This window comes from Lichenostomus cassidix, unplaced genomic scaffold, assembly GCF_008360975.1.
Source record: "Lichenostomus cassidix isolate B80296 unplaced genomic scaffold, HeHo_3.0 HiC_scaffold_40, whole genome shotgun sequence".
NCBI classification, from domain to species: Eukaryota; Metazoa; Chordata; class Aves; order Passeriformes; family Meliphagidae; genus Lichenostomus; species Lichenostomus cassidix.
This window is the reverse complement of record NW_028147459.1, coordinates 2,275,699-2,292,827: the sequence shown is the minus strand read 5'-3', so window position 1 is coordinate 2,292,827 and position 17,129 is coordinate 2,275,699. Positions and strand designations below refer to the sequence as shown.

The 17,129-nt window shown below is 61.1% G+C and overlaps 1 protein-coding gene across 1 annotated transcript; it reads left to right on the top strand.

The window, feature by feature from the left end:
* The first annotated feature begins 875 nt into the window (after positions 1 to 875).
* LOC146422530 (metabotropic glutamate receptor 6-like) lies at positions 876 to 17,117 on the top strand. Its single transcript, XM_085046609.1, has 10 exons — positions 876 to 1,321; positions 3,821 to 4,037; positions 4,837 to 4,972; positions 6,608 to 6,762; positions 8,060 to 8,218; positions 10,015 to 10,212; positions 11,373 to 11,509; positions 13,009 to 13,552; positions 14,632 to 15,023; positions 16,888 to 17,117. Exons 1-10 carry the CDS (start codon positions 1,046 to 1,048, stop codon positions 17,035 to 17,037), a joined length of 2,364 nt encoding a protein of 787 aa, XP_084902735.1. The 5' UTR covers positions 876 to 1,045; the 3' UTR covers positions 17,038 to 17,117.
* Positions 17,118 to 17,129: the final 12 nt, after the last annotated feature.

Below are 17,129 nucleotides of genomic sequence, written 5' to 3'. Positions count from 1 at the left end.
CATCGGCATCTGGAGGGACCCGGGGGGGTTCGGGGGGGATTTGGGGGGGTCAGGGCACGGGCAGCCCCCACCCCGCAGTGCCCGGCGGCTCCGCAGGGACCAGAGCACCCACAGCACAGCGCAGGTGAGCGGGATGGGGGCACCGGGACCCCCTTTTTGGGGGGTGCTGGGGACCCCCAAACCTCCCTCCCAGCTGGGGATGATCCCCCCTGCCCCAGGGGGTGTCCCCAACTCCACCCCACCCACCCCAATGGGTGTCACCCCCCACTGCTCACCCCCTGGGTGGTCTCCCAGTGTCACCCGTAATGCCCCTGTGTCCCCTGCTGCCCACCCTGCTGTCCCTGTGACCACCCCAGGGTACTGCCCCCACCCACTGTGCCATCCTGGTGACCCCACTGGTGACTCTGGTGTCCCTGTGCCCCACGGGGAGCCACCTCTGCCCACCCTGGTGACCCCACTGGTCATTCTGGTGTCCCCCCCTGCCCCATGGTGACCCCGCTGGTGACTCTGGTGTCTCCCCTGTCCCATAGAGAGCCACCTCTGGCCACCCTGGTGACCCCACTGGTGACTCTGGTGTCCCCCCCGCCCCATGGTGACTCCACTGGTCATTGTTGTGTCCCCCCTGCCCCACAGGGAGCCACCTCTGCCCATCCTGTTGACCCCACTGGTGACTCTTTTGTCCCCCCTGCCCCACGGGGAGCCACCTCTGCCCACTCTGGTGGCCCCACTGGTCATTCTGGTGTCCCCCCTGCCCCACAGGGAGCCACCTCTGCCCCCCAGCACCCCCTAACCCCCCTCTCTTCTCCCCCAGCCCACCATGCCACCACCGCCCGCCCTGCCGCTGACCCTGCCGCTGACCCTGCTGGCGACCCTCCTGTCCCTCTGCCCCCCGAGCCGCTGCCCTCCAGCCCCCACTCAGCCCCACGCCATCCGCCTGGAGGGCGACCTCACTCTGGGTGGACTGTTCCCTGTCCACGCCCGCGGCCCGGCCGGGGTGCCCTGCGGACCGGTCAAGAAGGAGAAGGGCATCCACCGGCTGGAGGCCATGCTGTACGCTCTGGACCGCGTCAACGGCGACCCTCGCGTGCTGCCCAACCTGACGCTGGGCGCCCGGATCCTCGATACCTGCTCGCGGGACACCTACGCCCTGGAGCAGGCGCTGAGCTTCGTGCGGAGCCTCCTTCCCCCCGAGGGCGGCGAGGGACAGTGCCCCGACGGGTCAGCGCCGCGCCGGCCGCCGCCCGAGAGACTGGTCGGGGTCATCGGGGCGTCGGCCAGCTCCGTGTCCATCATGGTGGCCAATGTGCTGCGGCTGTTTGCGGTGAGTTGGGGGCTCGGGGGGGTGTTGGGGACATGGGGGGGAGTTGGGGACATGAAGGGGACATGGGTGTCATTGGTGACTCCGCCAGCTCGGTGTCTGTCATGGTGGCTAATGTGCTGCGGCTGTTTGCGGTGAGTTGGGGGCTTAGGGGGTGTTGGGGACGTGAGGGGGAGTTGGGGACATGGAGGGGAATTCAGGATGGGGGACATGGAGGGGACATGGGTGTCATTGGTGACACCACCAGCTCTGTGTCCATCATGGTGGCCAATGTGCTGCGGCTGTTTGCAGTGAGTTGGGGGCTCAGGGGACATCTGGGGACCTTGGGGACATGTGGGGCAGCACTGGGGACATGTGGGGCAGCACTGGGGACATGGAGAGGCTTTGGGGACATGGAGGGGAATTTGGGATGGGGGACATGGAGGGGACATGGGTGCCATTGGTGCCTCTGCCAGCTCTGTGTCCATCATGGTGGCAAATGTCCAGTGGCTGTTTGGGGGCTCGGGGGGCGTTGGGGACATGGGGGGGTGTTGGGGACACTGGGGACGTGTTGGGGACATTGAGAACATGAAGGGGAATGGGGATGGGGGACATGGAGGGGTGTCATTGGTGACTCCGCCAGCTCCGTGTCCATCAGGGTGGCCAATGTCCAGCGGCTCTTTGTGGTCAGTGGGAGTGTTGGGGACATCTGGGGACATCTGGGGACACGTGGGGGTATTCTGGCTGGGTGGGCCATGGGAACTTTGAGGGGAACATGGGACAGCACTGTCCCTGCAATGTCCCCACGGTGTCCACTCCCTGTCCACTCCACTCCCCTGGACACCTGGTCCCCCTCTGTCCCCCCCCAGGTCCCTTCCAGAACCTTCCCCCCCCCACCCCGGGTGTTACCCACAATCCCCTGGGACGGCAGCAAATGGCCCAGGGGGATTAGGGCGGATTAGGGACAGGGGACAGGGACAGCGAGGGGGGGTCCCACGGGTCCCCTGGCTCCTCCCTGGGTCTCCCCCCGTGTCCCCAGTGGCTGCAGTGTCCCCCTTGTCACCAGCCCCCCAGCCCTGCGGCTGACCCCCCACGCGCTTGTGTCCCCACTATCCCCTTGTCCCCAGTGTCCCTAATTGTCCCCAGTGTCCCCAATTGTCCCCAGTGTCCCCACTGTCACCCCAGAGTCCTCCTGCCTCAACACGGAGCCCCCCATGTCCCCTCACTGCTGTCACCCCACGATGCTCCCGAGCCCCACAATGTCCCCATGTCCCTGATGTCTCCTCTGTCCCTCATGTCCCCAATATGTCCCCTCTGTGTCCCCAGGTCCCCCTGATCAGCTCCAACTCCATGTCCCTTGAGCTGTCAGACCCCTGAGTGTCTCCCCATGTCCCTGATGTCCCCATGCCCCTGTGCTCCCCAAACTCCCCCAAGCCTCCCAATGTCCCCAAGCCACCCCACGTCCCTGATGTCCCCAACATGTCCCCTGTGTCCCCAGACCCCCCAGATCAGCTACGCCTCCACAGCCCCCAAGCTGTCAGACTCCTGTGTGTCCCCCCATGTCCCTGATGTCCCCAAACTCCTCCAATGCCCCCAAGCCCCACAATGTCCCCATGTCCCCAACATGTCCTCTGTGTCCCCAGATCCCCCAGATCAGCTACGCCTCCACGACCCTTGAGATGTCAGACCCCTGTGTGTCCCTCCATGTCCCTGATGTCCCCAACCTCTCCCAATGTCCCCAAACTCCCCCAAGCCACCCCATGTCCCTGATGTCCCCAACATGTCCCCTGTGTCCCCAGATCAGCTACGCCTCCATGTCCCTTGAGATGTCAGACCCCTGAATGTCCCGCCATGTCCCTGATGTCCCCAAACTCTCCCAATGTCCCCAAGCCCCCCAATGCCCCTAAGTCCCCCAATGTCCCCATGTCCCCAACATGTCCCCTGTGTCCCCAGATCCCCCAGATCAGCTACACCTCCACAGCCCCCGAGCTGTCAGACCCCTGTGTGTCCCACCATGTCCCTCATGTCCCCAATCCCCCTGTACCCCCCAAGCCCCCTGATGTCCCCCAGCCACCCCATGTCTCTGATGTCCTCAAACTCTCCCAATGTCCCCAAACTCCTCCAATGCCCCCAAGCCCCGCAATGTCCCCAAAACCCACAATGTCCCCATGTCCCAAACATGTCCCCTGTGTCCCCAGATCCCCCAGATCAGCTCCACCTCCATGTCCCTTGAGATGTCAGACCCCTGTGCGTCCCCCCATGTCCCTAATGTCCCCAATGCCCCTGTACCCCCCAAGCCCCACAATGCCCCCAAGCCCCCCAATGTCCCCAAGCCACCCCATGTCCCTGATGTCCCCAACATGTCCCCTGTGTCCCCAGATCCCCCAGATCAGCTATGCCTCCACGGTCCCCGAGCTGTCGGACCTCTGAAAGTCCCTTATGTCTCCTATGTCCCCAAACTCTCCCAATGCCCCCAAGCCCCACAATGTCCCCATGTCCCCAACATGTCCCCTGTGTCCCCAGATCCCCCAGATCAGCTACGCCTCCACGGCCCCCGAGCTGTCGGACCCCGGCCGGTACGAGTTCTTCTCGCGGGTGGTGCCACCAGACTCGTACCAGGCGCAGGCCATGGTGGCCGTGGTGAGGGCGCTGGGCTGGAGCTACGTCAGCACCCTGGCCTCCGAGGGCAACTACGGCGAGAGCGGCGTGGAGGCCTTCGTGCAGAGCTCCCGGGAGGCCGGTGGGTACTGGGTTTTACTGGGTTGTACTGGGTTGTACTGGGAGGGGTGCTGGGAGCACTGGGAGGGTTGCTGGGAGCACTGGAGCACTCATCAGGCCTTTGTGCAGAGCTCCCGCGAGGCCAGTGGGTACTGGGTTATACTGGGTTGTACTGGGTTGTACTGGGTTGTACTGGATTATACTGGGTTGTACTGGGTTGTACTGGGAGGGGCACTGGGAGCACTGGGAGGGGCACTGGGAGCACTGGGAGGAGCACTGGGAGCACTGGAGGCCTCTATGCACAGCTCCCAGGAGGCTGGGGGATACTGGAATGGACTGGGAGGGGCACTGGGTTATACTGGTAGGACTGGGAGGAGCATTGGATTATACTGGTAACACTAGGCAGGGCACTGGAATGGACTGGGAGGGACACTGGGTTATACTGGTAGCACTGAGCAGAGCACTGGGATGTACTGGGTTATACTGGGAGGGACACTGGGTTATACTGGTTGGACTTAGAGGGGCACTGGGTTATACTGGTCGGACTGAGAGGGGCACTGGGTTATACTGGGAGGGTCACTGGGTTATACTGGTTGGACTGAGAGGGGCACTGGGTTATACTGGGAGGCACTGGGCCATACTGGGATATACTGGGAGGGTGAGTTCTGCAGGGAAGGGGGAGGCGCTGCCCCTCAGTGACCACTGAGGCTGGGAGGGTGCTGCACATCCGTACTGGTTTGTACTGGTTTGTACTGGTTTGTACTGGTTTGTACTGGTCTGTACCAGCCCAAACTGGTTTATACTGGTCCGTACTGGTGCAGGGGGCCTGTGCATCGCCCAGTCCATCAAGATCCCGCGGGAACCCAAGCCGGGGGAGTTCGCCAAGGTCATCGGGCGCCTGATGGAGACGTCGACAGCGCGTGGGGTTGTGCTGTTCGCCAACGAGGACGACATCCGGTGAGACCAGTGCGCACCAGTACACACCAGTACACACCAGTATACACCAGTACACACCAGTACACACCAGTATACACCAGTGCGCACCAGTATACACCAGTACACACCAGTATGCACCAGTATACACCAGTGTGCACCAGTACACACCAGTATACCCCAGTATACACCAGTATACACCAGTGCGCACCAGTATACACCAGTATACACCAGTGCGCACCAGTATACACCAGTATACACCAGTATACACCAGTACACACCAGTATACACCAGTGCCCACCAGTGCGCACCAGCACACCCCAGTATACACCAGTGCCCACCAGTACATGAGTATACCCCAGTGCACACCAGTATACCCCAGTATGCACCAGTACACACCAGTATACCCCAGTATGCACCAGTACACAGCAGTATACACCAGTGCACACCAGTATACACCAGTATACCCCAGTACACACCAGTACACACCAGTATACATCAGTATACCCCCAGTACACACCAGTGCACACCAATACACCCCAGTGTACACCAGTATACCCCAGTATACACCAGTGCACACCAGTACACAGAAGTATACTCCCATGCACACCAGTGCACACCAGTACACCCCAGTGCACACCAGTACACCCCAGTACACACCAGTGCATCCCAGTACACACCAGTCCTGACCCAGACTGCCCCCACAGCATGCAGAAGCCTCCCAGTCCAGTCCCAGTGCCCCTCATTCCCCTGGAGTTTGGGGTTTCCATGATGGGTTTGGGGTTTCCATGGTTGGTTTGAGGTTTCTGCGGTGGGTTTGGGGTTTCCATGGCAAGTTTAGGGTTTCCATGATGGGTTTGGGGTTTCCATTATGGGTTTAGGGTTTCCATGATGGGTTTGGGGTTTCCATGGTGGATTTGGAGTTTCCATGATGGGTTTGGGGTTTCCATGATGGGTTTAGGGTTTCCATGATGGGTTTGGGGTTTCCATGATGGGTATAGGGTTTCCATGATGGGTTTGGGGTTTCCATGATGGGTTTAGGGTTTCCATGATGGGTTTAGGGTTTCCATGATGGGTTTAGGGTTTCCATGGCAAGTTTAGGGTTTCCATGATGGGTTTGGGGTTTCCATGGCGAGTTTAGGGTTTCCATGGCAAGTTTAGGGTTTCCATGATGGGTTTAGGGTTTCCATGATGGGTTTGGGGTTTCCATGGTGGATTTGGAGTTTCCATGATGGATTTGGGGTTTCCATGGTGAGTTTAGGGTTTCCATGATGGGTTTAGGGTTTCCATGATGGGTTTAGGGTTTCCATGATGGGTTTGGGGTTTCCATGATGGATTTGGAGTTTCCATGGCAGGTTTGGTGTGTCCATGATGGGTTTGGAGTTTCCATGGCAAGTTTAGGGTTTCCATGATGGGTTTAGGGCTTCCATGGCGAGTTCAGGGTTTCCATGATGGATTTGGGGTTTCCATGGCGAGTTTAGGATGCCCATGATGGGTTTGGGGGTCCCATGGTTGGTTTGAGGTTTCCATGATGGCTTTAGGGTTTCCATGGCAGGTTTAGGGTTCCCATGGCAGGGCTTTGGGGTCCCCCAGTCCCTCCCAGTGCCTCCCAGTCCCTCCCAGTCCATCCCAGTCCCCCCAACCCCTCTCTCCCCACAGGAGGGTCCTGGAGGCAGCCACCCTGGCCAACCTCTCTGGCCACTTCTCCTGGGTGGGCTCGGACAGCTGGGGGTCCAAGATGGCCCCGGTGCAGGGCCTGGAGGACGCGGCTGACGGAGCAATCACCATCCTGCCCAAACGGGCCTCCGTGCCCGGTGAGTCTGGGGGTTCTGGAGGTTTTTGGGGGGCACCTGGAGGGGTTTGGGGGGCTTTGGGGGGGTTTGGGGGCTGGGGGCTTTGGGGGTCTGGGGGGCTCTGATGGGACCATCACCATCCTGCCCAAACGAGCCTCTGTGCCCAGTGAGTCAGGGGGTTCTGGGGGTTTTTGGGGGGCTTTGGGGAGCTTCTGGGGGGCTTAGGGGGGCTTTGGGGGGTTTTGGGGGCAGATGGGGGATTCTGGGGGGCTTTGGGGGGTTCTGGGAGGCTTCTGGGGGGCTCTCAATGAGGCCAGGTGGCACCCATAGGGAGGGGTCACCCATGACCCTATGGGACATCCATGACCTTATGGGGTCCCCATGGCTCTGTAGGGTTCCCCATGACTTTAAGGGACATCCATGGCTCTATGGGGTCCCCGTGACTCTATGGGGTCCCCCGTGGATCTATAGGATATCTATGAGCTTGTGGGGTCCCCCATGAGCCTATGGGGTTCCCATGGCTCTATGGAGTCACCCATGACTTTATGGGACATCCATGGCCCTGTGGGGTCCCTGTGACTCTATGGGACATCCATAGCTCTATGAGGTCCCCCATGACCCTTTGGGGTCCCTGGTGGCTCTATGGGTTCACCATGACCCTATGGGTTCCCCCATGGCTCTATGAGGTGCCTGGTGACCCTATGGGATCCCCATGACCCTATGGGATCCCCCATGACCCTATGGGGTCCCTGTGACTCTATGGGGTCCCCGTGACTCTATGGCACATCCATGGCTCTGTGAGGTCCCCCATGACCCTATGGGGTCCCCATGACCCTATGGGATTTCAGTGGCCCTATGGGATCCCCCGTGACCCTATGGGATCCTCCATGACCCTATGGGATCCCCATGACCCTATGGGATCCCCAGTGACCCTATGGGATCCCCAGTGACCCTATGGGATCCCCATGACCCTATGGGATCCCCCATGACCCTATGGGGTCCCCAGTGACCCTATGGGATCCCCATGACCCTATGGCATCCCCCATGACCCTATGGGGTCCCTGCTGATCCTATGGGTTCCCCATGACCCTATGGGATCTCCATGACCCTATGGGATCCCCCATGACCCTATGGGGTCCCCATGACCCTATGGGGTCCCTGTGACTCTATGGGATCCCCGTGACTCTGTGGCACATCCATGGCTCTGTGAGGTACCCCATGACCCTGTGGGATCCCCCATGACCCTATGGGATCCCTGGTGACCCTATGGGATCCCCATGGCCCTATGGGATCCCCCATAACCCCACGGTGTCCCCAGGCTTCGACGAGTACTTCACGTCGCGCTCTCTGGAGAACAATCGCCGCAACCTTTGGTTCCACGAGTTCTGGGAGGACGACTTCAACTGCCGCCTGCCCCACGGCGTGACCCACAGCGACCCCCCGGGACCCCCCGGGACCCCCGTGCGCAAGTGCACAGGTACCCCTGACCCATGGTCCTGCCCCATAGCCCCACACCCCCACTGCCCCATAGCCCCACTGCCCCATAGCCCTGCCCCATAGCCCCACTGCCCCATAGCCCTGCCCCATAGCCCTGCCCCATAGCCCCACTGCCCCACGGCGTGACCCACAGCGACCCCCCGGGACCCCCCGGGACCCCCGTGCACAAGTGCACAGGTACCTCTGCCCCACAGCCCTGCCCCACAGCCCCACAGCCCTGCCCCATAACCCCACTGCCCCATAGCCCCCCTGCCCCACGGCGTGACCCACAGTGACCCCCTGGGACCACAGGTACCCCCATAGCCCCACACCCCCACTGCCCCATAGCCCCCTCTGCCCCACAGCCCTGCCCCATAACCCCACTGCCCCATAGCCCCCCTGCCCCACGGCGTGACCCACAGTGACCCCCTGGGACCACAGGTACCCCCATAGCCCCACACCCCCACTGCCCTATAGCCCCTCTGCCCCACAGCCCTGCCCCATAGCCCCACTGCCCCATGGTGTGACCCACAGTGACCCCACAGATGGGACCACACCCCTCTGTGCCCCCAGCTTGTGGGGAGCCTCCCTCGCCCCACAGCCCCACCCCAATTTATGGGACACTTGTAGGTTCCTGGCCCCTTTGTGGGGTGTCTGTGGGGAGTTTAGTGTGTCCATGGCAAGTTCAGGGTTTCCATGGTGGCTTTGGGGTTCCCATGCAAGGTTTAGGGTTTCCATAGCAGGTTTGGGGTTCCCATGGAAGGTTTAGGGTTCCCTGGTGGATTTAGGATTTCTGTAGCAGATTTAGGGTCCCAACCACCCCATAACCCCGCAGGCCGCGAGCGCATCGGGCGGGACTCACCCTACGAGCAGGAGGGGAAGGTGCAGTTCAGTTCATTGGGGTTCCCATGGCAGGTTTGGGGTTCCCATGGCAGGTTTGGGGTTCCCATGGCAGGTTTAGGGTTCCCATTGTAGATTTAGGGTTTCCCTGGCACATTTAGGATCCCAAACACCCCATAACCCCACAGGCCGTGAGTGCATCAGGCGGGACTCACCCTACAAGCAGGAGGGGAAGGTGCAGTTCTTGGGGTTCCCATGGCAGGTTTAGTATTTCCATAGCAAGTTTAGGATTCCCATGGTGGATTTAGGATTTCCCTGATTGAGGATTGAGGGTCCCAAACACCCCTGACCCTACAGGCCACGAGCACATCGGGCAGGACTCGCCCTATAACCAGGAGAAGAAGGTGCAGTTCAGTTCATTGAGGTTCCCATGGTGTCTTTAGGGTTTCTATGGCACTTTTAGGCTTCCCTGGTGGATTTAGGATTTCTGTAGCAGATTTAGGGTCCCATTCACCCCATAACCCCGCAGGCCGTGAGCGCATCGGGTGGGACTCGCCCTACGAGCAGGAGGGGAAGGTGCAGTTTGTTGGGGTTCCCATGGCAGGTTTAGGGTTTCTATGGCACATTTAGGGTTTCCCTGGTGGATTTAGGGTCCCAAACACCCCTGACCCTACAGGCCGTGAGCGCATCGGGCGCGACTCGCCCTACGAGCAGGAGGGGAAGGTGCAGTTCAGTTCATTGGGGTTCCCATTGAGTCTTTAGGGTTTCCCTGGCACATTTAGGATCCCAAACACCCCATAACCCCACAGGCCGTGAGCGCATCGGGCGGGACTCGCCCTACGAGCAGGAGGGGAAGGTGCAGTTTGTTGGGGTTCCCATGGAAGGTTTAGGGTTCCCATTGTAGATTTAGGGTTTCCCTGGCGGATTTAGGATCCCATTCACCCCATAACCCCGCAGGCCGTGAGCGCATCGGGCGGGACTCGCCCTACGAGCAGGAGGGGAAGGTGCAGTTTGTCATCGACGCTGTCCTGGCCATGGCACACGGGCTGCACTCGCTGCTGGACGAGGCCTGCCCGGGCGGGGGGCTCTGTCCCCACATGGACCCCCCTGACGGCCGCAGGCTGCTCACCCACATCCGCAGGGTGGCCTTCAACGGTACTGGGGGCACTGGGAGGGACTGGGAGGCACTGGGAGGAGGCTGGGGGGCATTGGAGCATGTACTGGGGGCACTGGGATATACTGGGGGGCACTGGGAGGAGGCTGGGGGCATTGGAGGATGTACTGGGGCTGGGATGTACTGGGGGCACTGGGAGGAGGCTGGGGGGCATTGGAGCATGTACTGGGGGCACTGGGATGTACTGGGGGCACTGGGAGGAGGCTGGGGGGCACTGGAGAGTGTCCTGGGATGTACTGGGAGACACTGAGAAGCACTGGGATATTCTGGGGGGCACTGAGGGGGGGCTAGAGGGCACTGGGGGCAGTGGGAGGGGGCTAGGGGGCATTGGGCATGTACTGGGCGCTGGGATGTACTGGGGGCATTGGGAGGAGGCTGGGGGTCACTGTGGGGCATTGGGAGGGGGTTAGGGGCATTGGAGCATGTACTGGGGGCACTGGGAGGGACTGGGGGCACTGGGAGGAGGCTGGGGGACACTGGGAGGAGGCTGGGGGTCACTGTGGGGCATTGGGAGGAGGCTGGGGGCATCGGAGCATGTACTGGGGGCACTGGGATTACTGGGGGGCACTGGAGAGTTTACTGGGAGACAGTGAGAAGCAATGGGATATACTGGGAGACACTGGGATGTACTGGGGGACACTAGGAGGAGCCTGGGGGTCGCTGTGGGGCACTGGGAGGGGGCTAGGGGGCGCTGGAGAGTGTACTGGGGGCACTGGGATGGACCGGGAGGGGGTTAGGGAGCGCTGGGGGGCACTGGAGAATGTACTGGGATGTACTGGGAGACACTGGGATATACTGGGAGGCACTGGGAGGGGGTTAGGGGCCACTGGAGAGAATACTGGGATGTACTGGGAGACACTGGGATGTGCTGGGGCGGCACTGGAGAACATACTGAGAAGCACTGGGCTATACTGGGAGCAGGCTGGGGCCACTGGGGCCTTACTGGGATGTACTGGGGGATACTGGGATGAACTGGGAGGCGCTGGAGGCCATACTGGGAGCACTGGTTTGCCCTGCAGGGAGGTGCGGGGGGGTTGCCGACCCTTACTGCAGGGTGGCTGTGGGTGTTACTGGTTTGTACTGGTTCTTACTGGTTTGTACTGGTCCTTACTGGTCCATACTGGTCCATACTGGTGCGCAGGCAGTGCAGGGACCCCAGTGTCCTTCAACGAGAACGGTGACGCCCCAGGGCGCTACGACATCTTCCAGTTCCAGGGGGGCAACGGCACTGGGGCCTACCGGGCCGTGGGGCAGTGGGTGCAGGGGCTGCACCTGCAGGTGGGTCTGGGACCCCCAGAAACCCCAAAAACCCCTGGGTGGGACCCCAAAAACCCCAAAACCCCCTGGGTGGGACCCCAAAAACCCCCTAGGGTGGGACACCCCATGGGCTCCTGTGACCCCCATGGGCGACTGGGGTGATTCCAGCGGCTAACTGGGCGCACTGGGTGGGTGTCTGTGGGGTGTTTGGGGTGTCTGTGGGGTGGTTGGGGTGTTTGTGGGGGATTTGGGGTGTCTGTGGGGTGGTTGGGGTGTTTGTGGGGGATTTGGGGGATCCATGGGGTGTCTGTGGGGTGTCTGAGGTGTCTGTGGGGGTGTTTGGGGTGTCTGTGGGAGATTTGGGGTGTCTGTGGGGTATTTGGGGGATCCATGGGGTGTCTCTGGGGTATTTGGGGTGTCCACGGGGGTGTTTGGGGGATCTACGAGGACGTTTGGGGTGTCCATGGAGGGTTTGCATTGTCCATAGGGAGTTTGGGGTGTCAGTGGTGGGTCTGGGTTTTCCATAAGGGGTTTGGGATGTCCATGAGGGTTTGGGGTTTCCATGGGGGTTTGGGGTTTCCGTTGGGGTTTTAGGGTCTCCATAAGGGGGTTGGGGTGTCCAGCCAAAGGATTTGGGGTCCCTCACTGTCCCCACCCCAGGAGGATGCCATGGTCTGGGGTGGCAACTCCTCCTTGTCACCACCCTTGGTGTGCAGCCTGTCCTGTCAGGGGTGTCCATGGGGGTTTAGGGTCTCCATTGGGGTTTAGGGTCTCCATTGGGGGTTTAGGGTGTCCATGGCAGGCTTGAGGTCTCCACTGGGGTTTTGTGATGACCACAGTGGGTCCCTGTCTGTCCCCACCCCAGGAGGACGCCACGGCCTGGGGTGGCAACTCCTCCTTGTCACCACCCTCGATGGGCAGCCTGTCCTGTCAGGGGGTTCCGTTTGGGGGTTTGGGGTCTCCATAAGGGGTTTGTGATAGCCACGGGGGGTCCCTGACTGTCCCCACCCAGGAGGACACCATGGCCTGGGGTGGCAACTCCTTCTCACTGTCACCCTCGGTGTGCAGCCTGTCCTGTCAGGGGAATGTCCCTGGGTTTGGGGTGTCCGTGGGGGTGTCCATAGGGGTTTGGGGTGTCCATGGGGGTTTGGGGTGTCCATACCCAGTCCCTGTCTGTCCCCACTCCAGGAGGACGCCATGGCCTGGGGTGGCAACTCCTCCTTGTCACCACCCTCAGTGTGCAGCCTGTCCTGTCAGGGGCTTGTCCCTGGGTTTGGGGTGTCCATAAGGGGTTTGGGGTGTCCGTTGGGGGTTTAGGGTCTCCACTGGGGTTTTGTGGTGTCCATGGGTGATCCCTGACTGTCCCCACCGAGGAGGACGCCATGGCCTGGGGTGGCAACTCCTTCTCACTGTCACCCTCGCTGTGCAGCCTGTCCTGTCCAGGGGGTTGTCCCTGGGTTTGGGGTGTCCGTTGGGGTTTTGTGGTGTCCATGGGTGATCCCTGTCTGTCCCCACCCCAGGAGGACGCCATGGCCTGGGGCGGCAACTCCTCCTCGCCGCCGCCCTCGGTGTGCAGCCTGCCCTGCGGCCCCGGCGAGCGCAAGAAGCCGGTGAAGGGAGTACCGTGCTGCTGGCACTGCGAGCTCTGCGGCGGCTACCAGTACCGCGCCGACCTGCTCACCTGCCTGCCGTGCGCCTCCCACCTGCGCCCCACGCCCAACCGCACCGCCTGCCGCCCCACGCCCGTGCTGCGCCTCAGCTGGGGCCACCCGTGCGCCGCCGTGCCGCTGACGCTGGCCACGCTGGGGCTCATGGCCACCGGCTTCGTGCTCGCCACCTTCGTCAAGCACCACGAGACGCCCATCGTGAAGGCTTCGGGGAGGGAGCTGAGCTACGTGCTGCTGGCCGGGCTGGCGCTGGTGTACGCCATCACCTTCATCATGGTGGCCGAGCCGGGCGTGGGGGTGTGCGCCCTGCGGAGACTCTTCCTGGGGCTCGGCATGAGCCTGACCTACGCGGCGCTGCTGACCAAGACCAACCGGATCTATCGCATCTTCGAGCAGGGTGAGGGGTGCAGGGGACAGCGGGGACACTGAGGGGACACCGAGGGGACATCGGGAGGGACACCAGGGGGACACAGGCTGAGGGTTTGGGGCTGGGGTGTCACCTACGCGGCACTGCTGACCAAGGCTAACCGAATCTATCGCATCTTTGAGCAGGGTGAGGGGTGCAGGGGACAGTGGGGACACCAGGGGGACAGCTGGTGAGGGACTGGGGACACTGGGGGGACATCAGGGTGGACACCAAGGGGACACAGGGTGAGGGTTTGGGGCTGGGGTGTCACCTGTGCAGCGCTGCTGACCAAGACCAACCGGATCTATCGCATCTTCGAGCAGGGTGAGGGGCTGGGGACAGCGGGGACAGTGGAGGGGACATCGGGAGGGACATCAGGATGGACACCAAGGGGACACAGGGTGAGGGTTTGGGGCTGGGGTGTCACCTGTGCAGCGCTGCTGACCAAGACTAACCAGATTTATTGCATCTTCAAGCAGGGTGAGGGGCTGGGGGACAGTGGGGACAGTGGGGGGACACCGGGGGGGACACAGGGTGAGGGGCTGGGGGGCGTGGGGGACACCAGGGGGCACGGGGGGACATAGGTCCAGGGTGAGGGACATGGGACAGGGTCCCACCTACCTCGTGGTCCACCCTGGTGTTGAGAGAGGTGAGTTCTGGGGCTCCAGGAGTTCTGGGGTTCCAGGAAAGGACCCCATGAAGGGTTCCAGGAATTTTGGGATTCCAGGAGTTCTGGGGTTGCAGGAAGGAACCCCTAAAAGGCCTTAGAGAGTTCTTGGGGTTCCAGGAAAGGACCCCAGGAAGGACTCTAAGAGTTCTGGGGCTCCAGGAGTTCTGGGGTTCCAGGAAAGGACCCCATGAAGGGCTCGGAGAGTTCTGGGGGTCCAGGAAGGGACCCCAGGAAGGGCTCTGAGAGTTCTTGGGTTCCAGGAGTTCTGGGGGTCCAGGAAAGACCCCACAAGATCAGGCCGAGGGCTGTGGGATCTCACCCCCCCTGTCCCCAACCTCTTGGGGAGAAGTGAGGTCCAGGTGCCCCCAGCATCCCCCCTAACCCCCCCCGTGCCCCCCAGGAAAACGCTCGGTGACCCCACCTCGCTTCATCAGCCCCACCTCCCAGCTCGTCATCACCTTCACCCTCAGCGGCCTGCAGCTCTTCGCCGCGGCCACCTGGCTACTCGTCCAGCCTCCCCACGCCCTCATCGACTACGAGATGGGCAGGACCCCCGACCCCGAGGCGGCCCGGGGGGTCCTGCGGTGCGACATGGCCGAGGGGGGCATGCTGGCGTGCCTGGCGTACGCGCTGCTGCTGATGGTCACCTGCACGGTGTACGCCGTCAAGGCGCGCGGCGTCCCCGAGACCTTCAACGAGGCCAAACCCATCGGCTTCGCCATGTACACCACCTGCGTGGTGTGGCTGGCCTTCGGGCCCATCTTCTTCGGGGCGGCGCAGTCGGCCGAGAGGGTGAGGAGGGGATTTGGGGGTCCTTGGGGAGATTTGGGGGATCCCATTGGGTAAATGTGGTGTGGCTGGCCTTCGGGCCCATCTTCTTTGGGGCGGCACAGTCGGCTGAGAGGGTGAGGAGGGGGATTTGGGGGTTTTTGGGGGTCTCTGGAGGGGGTTTGGGGGTCTCTAGGGGGTGTTTGGGGGATCACATTGGGTAAATGTGGTGTGGTTGGCATTCGGGCTGATCTGCTTTGGGGTGGCGCAGTTGGCCGAGAGGGTGAGAGGGGATTTGGGGTCCCTGGGGGCGTTTTGGGAGTATTTAAGGAGTCCCTGGTGGCTTTTGGGGGATCACATTGGGTAAATGTGGTGTGGTTGGCATTTGGGCCGATCTTCTTTGGAGCGGCGCAGTTGGCTGAGAGGGTGAGAGGGGATTTGGGGTGGTTTTGGGGTCCCTGGTGGGGATTTGGGGGTCCCTGTGGGGTTAGGATCTCTGGGGGTGTTTGGGGGATCCCATTGGGTAAATGTGGTGTGGTTGGCATTCGGGTCGATCTTCTTCGGGGCTGCGCAGTCGGCTGAGAGGGTGAGGAGGGGATTTGGGGTGATTTTGGGGTCTCTGGGGGTGTTTTGGGGTCCTGGGGAAATTTAGGGAGTCCCTGGGGTGATTTTGGGGTCCCTGGGGCGATTTGGGGTCCCATGGTGTGGTTGGCATTTGGGCCAATCTGCTTTGGGGCTGCGCAGTTGGCTGAGAGGGTGAGGAGGATTTGGGGTGATTTTTGGGTCATTTTAGGGTCCCTGGGGGGTTTAGGAGTTGCTGAGGGGATTTGGGATTGTTTGGGATCAGTGGGATTTAGGATTTCCCTTTTTTCAGGTCAGAAGGATTTGGGAATCAGAGGAGTTTAGGATTTCCTCTTTTCAGGGTCAGAGTGATTTAGGATTTCCCATTTCGGGGTGCAGATCCATGTCCATGAACCTTTGGGGTCAGTGGGATTTGGGGTCAGTGGGATTCTGGATTCCCCATTTTTGGGATCAGATTGATTTAGGATTCCCCATTTTTGGGGTCACTGGGATTTGTGGTCAGTGGGATTTAGGGTTTCCCGTTTTTGGGGTCAGTGGGATTTTGGGGTCAGTGGGATTTGAGGTCAGAGGGATTTATGATTTCCCGGTTTTGGGGTCAGTGGGATTTGGGGTCAGTGGGATTCTGGATTCCCCATTTTTGGGGTCATAGGGATTTTGGGGTCAGTGGGATTTGGGATCAGAGGTATTTAGGATTTCCCATTTTTGGGCGCAGGTCCATGTGCAGACAGCCACCCTGACGGTGTCCATGAGCCTTTGGGATGGGGTGGGTTGTGGGGTTCAGGGGCTGTTGTTTTGGGGCCAGTGAGATTTAGGATTCCCAGTTTTTAGGGCTAAAGGTATTTAGGATTTCCCATGTTTTGGGGCGCAGGTCCACGTGCAGACAGCCACCCTGACGGTGTCCATGAGCCTTTGGGGTCAGTGGGATTTGGGGTCAGTGGGATTTGGGATCAGAGGGATTTAGGATTTCCCATTTTTGGGGTGCAGGTCCACGTGCAGACAGCCACCCTGACGGTGTCCATGAGCCTTTGGGATGGGGTCAGTGGGATTTGGGGTTTCCCATTTCTGGGGTCAGTGGGATTTGGGGTTTCCCATTTTTGGGATCAGAGGTATTTAGGATTTCCCATTTTGGGGCGCAGGTCCACGTGCAGACAGCCACCCTGACGGTGTCCATGAGCCTTTGGGATGGGGTGGGTTGTGGGGTTCAGGGGCTGTTGTTTTGGGGTCAGGGGGATTTGGGGTCAGAGGTATTTAGGGTTCCCAGTTTTTAGGGTTAAAGATATTTAGGATTTCCCATTTTTGGGCGCAGGTCCACGTGCAGACAGCCACCCTGACGGTGTCCATGAGCCTCTCGGCCTCGGTGTCCCTGGGGCTCCTCTACGCCCCCAAAGTCTACGTGATCCTATTGCACCCCGAGCGCAACCAACCCAAACGGCCCCGCGCCGATCCCCCCCCTTAGGGACCCCAAAACTGGGGAACCCCAAAAACCCCAAATCCCTGACACCCCCAACCCACAATAAAGCTGATCCCGCAACCCCCTGGAAATGCCTT